This window comes from Coturnix japonica, chromosome 3, assembly GCF_001577835.2.
Source record: "Coturnix japonica isolate 7356 chromosome 3, Coturnix japonica 2.1, whole genome shotgun sequence".
Classification (NCBI taxonomy): Eukaryota; Metazoa; Chordata; class Aves; order Galliformes; family Phasianidae; genus Coturnix; species Coturnix japonica.
In genome coordinates, this window is record NC_029518.1 from 73,413,210 (window position 1) to 73,426,692 (window position 13,483).

The following is a 13,483-nucleotide window of genomic DNA, read 5'->3' on the forward strand; positions in this document are numbered from 1 at the left end:
ATAGTAAGAAGACCATTTGTTGACGGACTTCTTTTAATCTGAACAAAGTGAGCAACCTCATGAAAAACAGCATTAGTTCAAATATCACAGAATCACAGAATTATCAAGGTTGGAAAAGACCTAGAAGATCATCTAGTCCAACCATTATCGATACTTCCCAGCTAAATCATATTCATCAACACAACATCCAAACGTTTCTTGAACACTCCCATGGTTGGTGAATCCACCACCTCCCTGGGCAGTGCATTCCAATGCCTGACTGCCCTTTCCGAGAAGTCATACTTCTTAATGTCCAGCCTGAATCTCCCCTGGTGCAGCTTAAATCCATTCCCTCTAGTTCTATCACTGATTACACGAGAGAAGAGGCCGACCCCCAGCTCACAACAACCTCCCTTCAGGAAGTTATAGAGAGCTATAAGGTCTCCCCTGAGCCTCCTCTTCTCCAGACTGAACAATCCCAGCTCTCTCAGCCGCTCCTCATAAGGCCTGTATACCTTCTTACTGAGAGGAAAAAAACCTCCCTACATATAACAATATTACGTACCTCTTTCAGAATCCTTTCATTAAAAAATTGCTGCAGTTTTTCATTACAGTAGTTGATACAAAATTGCTCAAAACTGTTGTGTTCAAAGTATTCTGAAAAACATAAGTTAAACCCCTGAGATAAACCAGCATTCCAAAAATTTATGTTAAGAGTAAACCAGAAAAGTTCCATAGCACTAATATGTAAAGATGTGTTCTGATACATATGTGTTTCCTTCAATAAAGCAAAAGGTTTTACAGATCTTCAAGTTGCAAGCAAGACAGAGATAAGAACACTGCAACAGATTATATGAACTTCTGACAGTTATATCTGTCCGCACTCCAAAGCAATGTGCCTTACAATGATGATGTACAAATACAACTCCATGTATCTATGTCTGGCACAGGACAGCATAACTCAGAAGACTCAAAAACAAAGGTTTCATTTTACCCTGTTCTTAGATAACCTTAGCAGGGCTTTTGCACTGGAGAAAATATGCCCTGATTTGAATCTCAGCAATCCAAAGATGGCAAAAGCTTTACAGGAACCATCAATACCCACCACTGCCAGGAAGCGTCTTGATAGTACATAGAATGGCTTTGGCTGGAAGGGATTTTTAATATTACTTCCCACTAGACTAGGTTGCTCAACACCCCATCCAATCAAACACCAATTCTGTCCATCTTCCAGGAACCTATTATTTTAATTCAAAGGCTTTATTTGCCTGTCTGTCAGCATGCAGTGATCTCAGGACTCAATGGAAACACAGCACGCTTTTTCAGCACCTTCCCTAGTTTTACTGGGCAGACACAGTTCAGTTCCATTTCAAATTTTCAGTCTTTCCAAAAGCAGTTTATATATAGACACCACAAGAATCAAAAAGCATTAAAAAGCTGCCCTGTTTAACAACAGCACTCATTACCATTTCCATCAGGAGAAAGTCTATGTTCTCGTATATCAGGAAATCATGACTTTCTCTCAGTACTCTCTTAGGACCTTGTAAACCATCCCATACACAACCACCAAAATCATCAGACTCTTCGTTACAGATCTTATCATTGAATATTTGGTGTCAATAATGGATTACTACAACATTAATTCACACTTTATGAATACTTACCAAAACCAGCAATATCTAGAACTCCAATGAAGAAAGAAGAAGTCTCAAATGGAAAACACTGGTTCACTCTGTTCACCACATGGTCAAAGAGATGACTATACACTGTTTTAGCCAAGGCATCGCGAGCATTGTTTGCTTGTTCCACCTTCAAGGGCACCCTATAAAATAAAAACAGAGATCTTATATTCCAGAAATTCTCACTTTAAAATACTCAAATCAGGCCTTGAACCTTTCCCATCTTTTTAAGTTGGGATACAAAAAGTCAGAACCTAAATCCAAGTACCAGGACACAATCTTGCCAGTAAGACTAGGTATCTTCTATGTAAAAAGAATAAATAATGTTTCATTATTCCAGTAGCAACAATATACAGATGATTTCATTCTCATTCATACAATAATCTGAGACTAGACTGTTAGTAGCCAGAGAAAGACATCTAAAAAACATACATTTAGGAGCTGCCTAATTACAATGAAGATTGTTCAGTTTTACTCTGAAATCTTTGACTCCATGTTTCATAAATTCAATAATTGAAATTACGGCACTGTAAATGAACTGATAACAAAATGAAACAAACATCCACAAAGATCTCATGGTGAAATTTAGATGCAATTCCAATGTAAGGAGGATTTTCTTCAAACACCAGAAAAACAACTTCCATCTCTTGTTATAAATTCATTCTATATTGCGACTATTTCTTACAAGTTTACACAGTAATTAAGTACTTAATGAAATCTGGAGTTCAGAAAGAAAGTCACAAGTTCATAGTCTATGAAACGTGTGACAAAGTACCATGGGAATATCAGGTAAATACATATTCTAGCCATTCATATAATATCTATCTCATTAAGTTAATATGACAGAGACCTGCATGTTTTTATAAGAACATTTAGCTACCTTACTTCTTGGACAAATATATTCCACGGGACTTTTTTTTCTTTTAAGTAGGATTCCAAATAACAGACTGGAGTACCAAAGCTAAATACAGTTACACTCTACACAGCTCAGGAAATAGCAAACTCTGCAACTTTACAAATATGCAAGAATCTACATATTTAAGAAATAACTCATCTGAACTATTCAGTCAATGGTTCAAGGTTTGAGGCTTGAGATGTGATACACACAGAACTGCTCTGTCGCCCTCCCCAGGCAGTTTTCTTTACACAAGAATACAGAAAAGTAAATCAGAGAAGGAAAACACTACATAGCTTACCCATGTTGCACCATTTCCTTTAATTCCCAGGATTCACAAGAACTAAGTTAATTCATAATCACTATTTCTGTATATTTGAAAGATGACACACCTGATGCAGAAACATGGGACTGGTGGAGATCACTTTCTTTTGTGACCGATAAGACAGGGAACCAGATACTCTGTTCACTAAGGACACCTGAAGCTAGATTACATTAGATAGTAATTAGCTTTAACACACAATCTTGTCTTCCACTAAGGATCTCCTGACTTATCTTAGGGTAACAAGTAGTGACAGAAATCCTACCCTATAAATAGAAGGAAGATACCTTTACATTCCATTCTGATACATTTAAGAGATCAGAATGTTAATTCCCACGTGTCAGCAGCAGCCTATTGCATAATACATACAATAGACTAAAAGCATTCACACTTCCAATTCTTTTAACAATTTTGTCAAGTGTGTTAAACAACATAACAAATAGCTGTTATACTCCTAGAAAACGTACTTAATAAAATGGCCCTATTCTTCAAAAATATCACACTCTACCATCTTTAAGTACAATTCCAAAGACTGCACAAAAGCCTATTGCTATCTGAAATTATCATAGTATGCAGCAGAAACTTGTGGAAAGAAAAATGTAACCCTGCAATGGTGGGGTTTTTTGCACAGTCAGAGCATGACAGAACCACAAAATAATGCTGCAATTTCACTGAATCCATAGGTACAGAAGAGTACTCTAACATAACTGATGCTCAGAATGAGAGACTTTCCTCTGGTGAACATTCCCTCCTTGAGTTCCTCCTCCCCCTGGTCTGTTCACAGGCAAAAGTCTCTCTTCTCCTATTTCTTGTCTGAACAGAAAAAAGATGTATTTCCTTTCTTCCATTTCTCCTTCTCCCTTCTCCTCTATCCATCATCTACTTGCAAAGAACGTGGAAGAAATTCTTCCAATTGCTTAGTCATCTGCAAAGTCAGTAAGAAAAACCCTTGTTCAAGCCCTGTTCAAACTAATTTATAGTATTCCCAGGGATTCACAGAGACTGAGGCCTAGGGGAAAGCTCTCTCATGGGCTAGGTTTATGCTCTGGACAATTTCATGCAGTATTCAAACATTTTTCAATACTTAATATGATCCAATTTACTTATCCAGACCAAATGATCTGCAAGTAAATATATGTCGTTTGCCCACAGTAGTTGCAAGTTAGGGGACAGAAAGAGCAGATGAAGCAATACACAGGAGCTGCTGCTATTCAATCAGATTACCAGTTCACAAACAAAATGAAATAAACACTACCTAATAAAAAGTTTACTTAATTAAAGAATACTTCAATACTGTCGCTACAGATGCACTTTGGTAGAAATATCTTACTCCAAAAGGAGCATGAAGACTTGAAACGATGTCTGTAAAACTTAATGCTGCAAATAATGCACTTTATGATGATGGAAAGAGTGAAACTGAAGAACAGAGAAGAACAATGCATTTACAGCTTATGAGGTATACTGGACTTTGAATACAAACACATTATTTCTCTCTGCAAATATACTTTGTGTGGATAACAAAGATAACAGCCAACAAGGTGATTATTAAGCTTTTTGGGGGAGACTAAAAAGGACGCAAATCTAGTGCAACAGTCAAAGCTCCCTGGCAGGCCACTGCAGAGTAGTATTTAATAAAACCACAGAGATAGCATTTAGCATCACTCTCCTACTGTTCCTTTCTGGCTCCATTGTGCCCAGCAGAACAAAGCCTTTGTTATACTCTGAGCTCAGCAATTTCAGCTGAGCCATTTATTCACTGTGACCTACAAGGACTCACATGATCTGCTCTCACACAAAAAGTCCCCAAGAAAGCAAGCAGTGAGTAGCTCTTTGGGTTGCTGAACAAAACACAACAATGTGCTTGTCAAATTTCTAATACTGATAGCAGTCAAATTGTTTCTAAATCACACTGCCATAGCAAAACCTGGTGGCTACTTAGTAAATATATGAAACAGTCCACTTAACTCTCCTTGTACACGCAGTAAGTCATATGTGAAGAAGACACCATTGTGCATTTATTAGCATATATTTGCTTTTAGCTGCACAAGTTCAGAAAAGGGTTAGAGACAGAGGCTTAGGGCATTCATCCTTTGAGACTGTTGAAGGAGCCCTCAAGTCTTTCTTTGCCTTCCACAAAACAAAACACTGGGGAAAACCAAGATCAGCTAGCAGAAAAACACAGCTACTTGTGCTTGCAGGCTTTTGAAACAGTGCACTGCTAACTGTGCCCCAGGCTAATCAGAATAAATACATTGAACAGAAAATCTTTACAGGCATAAATTCAAGGTGAATTTGAAGTGGTAGCAAAAACTTTTTAAATGTATCAGAGTAAGTCAGAATTATGCATAAACACTTCAAATACAATCAGACAGTAAAAACATCTGTTTGAGATGCCTTGATAAAGAAACCTTGCTTGACAGGGTCACTTGAGAAGTGGTGAAAGAAAAGCAATATTTGTGATTTGCTTTATACATTCCACCAAACATTCTCAAAATGAAAAATAAAAAGCACAGTTTATCTATTTGCTTTGTGTACAAAATCTAAAAGCAATCCATTCTCAGACTGAGTCAACAGCTCGCAAAAAGCACTTCCAATGAGGTGCCATCAGAATCCATCATGGATGTGTTTTGTTCAAATCTCTCTACTTAACACTTTCACTAATCCAGAATGTCAAACTATGAGGGAGTATTTTCATTAAAACAGTCAGGTAATACTGAATTAAGTAAGAAAGTAGGAAATAAGATTAGAAAGAAAACTATTTTTACCAACAGAAGACACGGTCAAAAATTCCACAAGACTTATCTTGCTAAAGAGAAACGTGTAGTAGTATACTTAGGAAAAATGAAAAATACAAATGTAAGATGGAGAATAAGATGATCAGAGGGCTGAAGCACCTCTGCTATGAAGACAGGCTGAGGGAGCTAGGCTTATTCAGCCTGGAGAAGAGAAAGACCTCACTGCAGCCTTTCAGTATTTAAAAGGGTTTCAGAAAAATGAGGGTAATCAACTTTTTACAATGGTTTTTACAATGGTAGACAAGGGGGAATTTTGAGTTTTAAGCTCAAGGATCCCTCAAGCTCAAGGATGACAGGGCGATGTTCTTTATACAGAGGGTGGTGAGGTGCTGGAACAGGCAGCTCAGAGAGGCTGTGCATGCTCCATCCCTGGAAGTGTTCAAAATGAGGTTGGATGGGGCCCTGGGCAATCTGATCTAGTACCAGATCTGGAGGCTGGTGGCCTGGAACTTTATGGCCCTTGGAGCCCCTTCCAACCCAAGCCATTCTATGATTCTATAAGGCACACTGACACAATAAAAACAGCTTTCATAGATTAAACCTTCTGGTATAACATACATAAGGAGGTATTTCTGACTCAGTGAAAGGAAAGCAATTTGATTGTCCCCCTGCATCAATACAAAGCTCTTGTGCACTCTTCCGATGAGTGAATGTTAATTAGTTTCCTAATTATAACATCAATGCATTCAGCTAAACATAGGGCGGGCTTTCAATTTGCTCAAAAGTGCTTAGCCCCGATTCAGGTTGACAGATTTCCTCAACTCCAGAAAAAAAAAAGAAAAGAAAAGAAAAGAAAAAAAAAAAAAAAGGAAAAAAAAAAAGAAAAAAAGCAGTGTGTACTGAGATGACATGGTCATAAAACCAAACGTTGAAGCACACAGTGCAGTTGCTCACAGCATCCCCCCCGCAGCGAGCTGCAGCTCGGCTCACAGCTTGCTTCGCATTGCTTTTCAGCCCCCCAGAGCCTCACGGCGGCGCCCCACGCCCGCTCGCCCGCCCGGCACTCACTTGATGACCGTTCCTTTGGTGCCCCCTGCCGTGGTGAGCATGACACGCGTGGTCAGGCTGACGCGCAGGTCCTCCTCGTCCAGCCCCAGCAGCGCCGCGCAGCACTCCAGCGCCGGCTGGCTCCTCGCCTTCAGCGTGCAGCCCCCTGGCAGCGACCACCACAGCTATATAAGAATTTACTCCAGAAAATGTGGGCTTGACTTTCCACACGCAGAGAAAAGAACTATTCTGGTGCCCTCCTTGCTTCCTCTGTGCTCTGACTTTCCACACCTTCCCTTCTCCTGGTTTGTGGGTTTCCTGAAATTGCTTCTCCATTCACATTTTCATCTCTTTCACTCTTGTCCCACCTTGCTGGTCCCAAATTCCAATCTCACAGAAGGCCCAAATATAGAAGCTGGTGTATAAGAGAGCCCATGAAGCCACTTATCCTTCTCTACCCCCACATCCTCTCATCTTCACAAAGATGGCAAGATCACAAATAGAAATTGAGAAGGTTCTGATAAGGAAGCCTCACAACTACAATCATAAATCAGTGAGAAAAGGTTTCCTACAAAGGTTGTACAACTTTCTCCTTGGAGGTTTTCACATCTCCGTTACAAAAGCCAATTTCAGTAGTATGGCAAGAATGGCCATTCCCAAAATAGAAGTTTCGCCTTCCTCAGCCTTCTTGAGTTGTTCACTAGTAAGTACCAGCAACACTCATAGCAACTTGTCTTCTGAGTTAACATCTTAAAATGATTTAGTTTACATTTACCAAAAATTTTACTGCAACTTTTCCTCATCTCTCAAAAATATTAACCCAGCATTTTTGGAAGCCAAAGGACTTAGCAGCTTTCACTGGAGATGGAACAGCTAACTTAAAGATTTTTCATGACATCAGCAAGAAGCTGAATTTATTTTATATATTATTACTAAAATTAAATAATAGTTTTGAGACACAAAATGTCTCTTCTTTATAGCAAACTTTGCAAAACAGTTCTTTGAACCATTTCAGTGAGATTGTTTGAAGTACAGCTATAAAACTTGACGTCCAAATGGGATGATTTAAGGCTGAATTACCCTTTAATAGAAGGCAGCATTCTAAAGCAATAATTCACATGAAAAGGAATCATCTATAATCAAGAGCTATTTTCACTATTTTCTTTACAGAAAACAATTTGTGTTTCTTCTAACCTGAAGTGCTCCCAGCTTCCTCAAAATCAATATTTCCAAGGTGAAGGACACCAGCCACCACTCGAAAAAGGTCAAGTTTCTCTGCATCATCCAGTCCAATCTTTTTCATTGCCGTACACATTCTGTTGAAGTCTCCATGATCATCTAAGAGTGGATCCTTCAAGGACCCTGCCTTCAGATACTATAAAGAAACAATATAGAGTAACAACAACAAAAATCAGCATGAGATTTTAAAATATATGTAAACAATTATTTCCAGGCAAGAATAAATCATAACAAAAAGCAATAAAAAGCATGCAAAACCCAAACTAAATAGAGATTAGAGCTCTTCATACAGCATGTAATTTAGGAGAACCCTGATTTATTTTCACTTGTTGATACTTCAAGAGCATGAGCCATAGTCTGTCTTCAGAAAGCAGATTCTTGAGAGTTTTAATAAGGCAGGACAGGAAAATAGAGGACAGTCATTGGCAGAAAGGGAAACGTTTGACTAAAGGAGATTTCAAAGTACTTCTATTGAGGAGTATTTCTAGCCCGTAGCAACCGAAAGACAATGGAGGTCAGCGTGGTTTTGACAGGCCATGAGAAAGGGGTACAGGGCAAAAAAGTATTGGAAGTGTATCCCCTGGGAGTATCTGAACAGATTCATTTAGAGAAATATATTTGTTAATGTTTGCTGATGAATGAGAAACAGTAAAGTTGTTAGAAGTATCCTAGTGACTAAAAGAAGAGCTAGGTTTCAAAGTGTCAGTTTCACATTATGCTGGCAGTACTTCCTATTTTAAATACATCACACCTGATCTTAATATTTGTTTTAAACAATAGTGAAACATCCGCATGCAATCAAGAAGCTAACTGAACATGCATTAACTCATTTGAGTTTTCACAATCACTTGAAAATGTTTTCAACTAAGAAGAATGAATAAAGTAGAAGCTTTGTTAATGTCAAATAAGCTAACATGTGAAAACCAAAACACCACATGCATCTGAAAAATTCACTTCACACAACATTTAGACACATTGATAAAATTAATCTACATGTTTTAATTATGTAAAATGATCACCTCATCTTCCTGATAAGGAAAACACAAAAATAATTTAAGTATTAATCAATTATTCCAACTACTTTTGTTAAAATAAGCAATATTTTTCATTAAATGACAGCAAATATAAATATCTGATTTCAAAAAAATAAACAATACAATGCATTTCCTGTTTAAGTGGCTAGATTAAGTTTTTATATAACTGAAATTTGAACCTATATTGCTCCTTCTAATTGACATCACTGTAATATACAGGTATTATAGCATCATATGTTCCACTGTTTAATGGCTGATACCTATTTTCAGAATTACCCTATCAGGTTGTTATAGTTTTAAACAAACATTTCTTCCAAATTAAGTACTTTGGAGATATTTTATGACAGAACACCAAACTGTACATCTCATCTGGAACAGGAGCTGCACAAGTCCATCTTTAAGCAGCAACAGTAGCTGAACAGTATTATTTTATGCCTCTATAAATTGCCAACTTCACTACAAATCTTCATTTAAGACAAATTAGGCAAACTGTGGCAAAATCTCCCAACCACCTCTTAGACTACACACTTGAAGAGCTAAATATCTACCAGCTTTGTGCCTCACACTATTATCAAATCAATACTTCTGTATCTCATTCTCCATTATCCCTGATTACAGAAAATAGCCTGCATTGAAGAAAAAGAAATTGGCATTACGTGCACAATGTTGCAACATATAAACACTAGAAACCCAGAAGCAGACTTCACAATGTTGACTTAAGCAAGGGAAGTATCTATATGGCCTTTTTCACAGCTACGCACAAGCTACGTACAAGCTGAAATTGAAGTTCTCAACAGTAAGAGAGACTGTATGGTCATATGGGGATTGAAACTCTTTAGTCAGCTTCCACATGTAACTTCTTCCTCTGTTACTGAATCACAAGGATTGGTTTCTTTAAGCAAACTGTTATCTTCCAGCTATACAAATGAAAATTTCTTATTTTAGGTATGAACGGATGAAAAGTGTAATAGGGTAGAATTATAATGAAGCATTTAAACCACCTCCAACTCACATTAAGAAATTAATCTGATTTAATCATAAAAGTGTTCTCAGGCAAACAAGCCCAAAATGGTTTACTCCATTTTTAAGAATGTAACAGGAGATGAGAACACCTTTTTCCTCCTGCTCCAAGTTCCACCCCCTTCTCCATGAAATGCCACTTTCTGTATGTCACAGTCCATAGCAAAGGACAACAAATAAAAGCAGTGCACGAAGAAGGGGTATTTACTTAAAAATCCGGACAGTAAAAATGGCTTCAAAAGAAAATTATAATTTCTGAACCATTCCTAAAAGTATATAGATTTTTTAAGAAAATGTGAAAAAGTCATGGGTCATTCTTTTGTTTTCTATGGAAGACATGCTGCATCATTAAATGTTATATTACTGTAATAAAGAAAAGCAAATGATTTTATGTACTGTTCCATTTGGAATTTTAAGTTACACATTAGCGTATACTTTCAATACTAAATTCCAAAAACTTTATCAGTACCCATTATTACCTATAAAGATGTGTAAAATGAACGTTTCATTCCACATTGTAAAAGTGCGATGATTTTCAACTCTATGTGCATTGGTTAACATAAATTCATTGAAGACACAAAACTTACCTCAGGACTCTTGCGATTCTGCAAAATCTGCTTGTCTGTTTCTTTGGTAGCAAAGTACCTCGTACAGCCTCGATTTAAATACTGTAACGATAAAAAAGAAGAAATCCATACTTAAAGATAGGAGTGAGGAAAACATGCTATTATCTATGGCTTGCTTTACATAACTTGTTTCTATCATATAGCAATAATACTATAGCTATTCAAAAACATTTTCAAGGAATTAATTCTATTTATTATATCTATAGAATCAGAGAAATGCAACAGTAACAAACTATTCCTATAATGCAATGGACTCTGGTATTACTTAAGAGAACGCCAAAAACCAGGAACCAAGAAAATACATTTCCTGGCCCATTTGTAATATCTAATTTTACTTCAGCAAAACTCATATGGAACATCAGATAAAATTCACAATAATCTTTGTTTTCAGCAACATATAAGTTTTATATATTACAGTGAGGTGATGAGAGAAGAAGGATCAAGGAAGCTTTGATAGTGGCTATAGCGTACTTTTATGGTCATTTTTTCTCACCAGAGATGTATTTCTACAGATAGTCAAAGATATGGCATAATAAAAACCATGAATAGTGTTAACCCAATATAAATAGAAGTCTAAATCGGATCTGGCTTCTGCTTTCCATCTCACATTGTACAGTAAAGGGAACAGGGCAATCATTCAGATGAGTGGCACTTCTAGAAAAATGGAATCATCAGCTTTTTTCTCCTGATTGGTTCAACTGAAAACATGAACTCTGTCCAAAATCTTGGTGGGAGCACTTTGTTTAAGGGAACTGAAATGATTTCTTGGTCTGCCCACAGACAAATAAGTTTTCAACTTCATGAACACAGATAATTTTATGTTGTGATTAAAACTTATATACAAAAATCTAAAAAAAAAAAAAAAAGAGCAGAAGAAAACTAAATGACAAATTTGATATTTTAACAAAAAATTGACACTGTTTCAAGTTGGCTTACTCTTGAAATACTGAAAAGTTCTGTACATCAGCAAATAATGCAAAGCATGGTGTAATTTAAATACAACAATATAATACTACAGTATTAGTAAAGAGATCCTAGAAACTGAGGGTGGGATGTAAAAAAAAGGTCATGCTCAACAGACTGAAAAAATGAACCAGCACGACATCCAATAATTCCCTGTGTCAGAGATATTTAATCGCAAGATAGCGGCTTTCATTTGAAAGCTAAAACTTTGTGAAAATTTAAATCTAAGAGAAACTGTATTTTTAAGGCATGCAAATACATATTTTGAGAATATAACATGTTAACACCTAAATATCATTTAGATTTATGTTCTATAAAAAAAAGGAAAAAAAAGAACCCCACACCCACACCTCTGAAGTTTAACACACCACTATAACTTCAGCGACCCAAACATAATGCAACTTCAATTCTCTTTTGGCTATCAGGATCTGAAAAAAAACAACAGTTTCTCATATTCATCACCTATGCTCTAGGTACAGATTTACTACAGAGCTTTACTTTCAAAGCCACGTGGTGCAAAGTCACCTGAACCAGCAACGTTCCGCACCTAGTGACTTTGAATCTCTGAAGACTTCTGCAAAGAAACCCAGAATATGAGCAACAAGGATGGCACACTTTTGTGTACATATGTTGTTCAGAGAAGAGGCAGGTAAGAGCAAAGAGAGTAACCTACAACTCTTTATAGTCCTTTGCATTGTAAATTAATTCAGAGGAAAGATGATCTTATGGAGAGGCAGCCCCCATGAGCATTGCTGAAATCCAGGTAATAGTTCAGGCTGGTAAGCCAAATGCAGTTGTCTTGGTTCATATCTCCAGAGAAAGCAAGCACTAGCACCAAGACAGCCAAATGCATAGGGAGGAGATGACAACAGATCACTTAAGTCAAGGGGAGGCATGGTAGCTGAGGGAACAAAACAGAACAGAATCATCCTTTGTCTTTTAATACTGCTCCACTTCTTTGTAAAGTAGGAATCACCTTAGATTTGAGATGGCCCTATTTTCAGGTTAATATAATTGAATAAAACATGCTTGTGTCATAGGGCCCTCACTGGACCTAATTCAGACCTCGACTTTGATAATCTACAAGCCATGTGCAAAATAAAGACAGTGAAAAAATATGTCATTAAGGATCCAATATTCTAAGCAAGCTCTTTAAGAATATAATCTTTGTCATGAAGTTTTGGCGTTGCTTTTTTGTTTGATTGTTTTGCCAAGCCTCCAGAAGATTAACGTTAATATCTAAACAATAATCAAACACCAAATGCTGGTTAGCATAGTATCTCTGTCTATGCTTAGAAGTTTGATAGATGATATTTCCTCGGTAATTTCAACAAGACAGACATGCAGTCAGCAAAAAATGATGTAAAAAAGTAACTGAGGCGTTATGATTCAGAGCCACATTTTATGACAAAAGTCTGGAACAGCAAATGAGTGAAGAACACTGAAAGAATAATCCTTACAAAAGCAGTAGAGATTTAGGAAGAAAAATTATCTTTTATATTCTTTTTCTAAATATCTCCTATAAAGTGATATTTCATGCGTATATAGTACAATATGGCCAATAATTTTTAAGTATATTCATATTAATTTGCATACAAAGATGTGTGAATAATGAGAAAGTGATCATAAATTTCCTCTTAACTAATCAACTTCAGAAGGTGAAAAAAAAGCAGAGTGGGCCTTTCACATGCAGCAAGAAGCACAGGGACTCATATACTAACAAATATTCCCAGCTGAAATGAGAGTACCTGCTGCAAATTTAGTACAAGCCCAAAAAATGATATTCAAGTCTGATAAGGCAGGTGTCACTGTAAGCTCTTTAGAGATGGAACAAGCGCAGTTCTGCCTTCTGTACAGGCATCCATGTTGTTCAGTACTGTACCGCATCAGCCTGATTTTAAGCAGGTAATAAGTGCGACCTTGGTATCTATAATATCATGTACT

The 13,483-nt window shown here is 36.9% G+C and overlaps 1 protein-coding gene across 11 annotated transcripts in view; it reads right to left on the reverse strand.

Moving 5' to 3' along the window:
• The window catches only part of MYO6 (myosin VI), a 91,866-nt gene that overhangs the window by 35,596 nt on the left and 42,787 nt on the right, over positions 1 to 13,483 (reverse strand). For all 11 annotated transcript variants that reach the window (XR_004306597.1, XR_004306596.1, XM_032443538.1 and 8 more), the window contains 5 exons: positions 10,538 to 10,618; positions 7,852 to 8,032; positions 6,679 to 6,823; positions 1,644 to 1,801; positions 545 to 636 (listed from right to left, as the gene is read on the reverse strand). Coding sequence is in view for 9 of the 11 variants with exons in the window: in XM_032443538.1 (XP_032299429.1) it covers positions 545 to 636; positions 1,644 to 1,801; positions 6,679 to 6,823; positions 7,852 to 8,032; positions 10,538 to 10,618 (657 nt within the window). In the remaining 2 variants the exon portion in view is untranslated. The remainder of the gene's footprint in view (positions 1 to 544; positions 637 to 1,643; positions 1,802 to 6,678; positions 6,824 to 7,851; positions 8,033 to 10,537; positions 10,619 to 13,483) is intronic.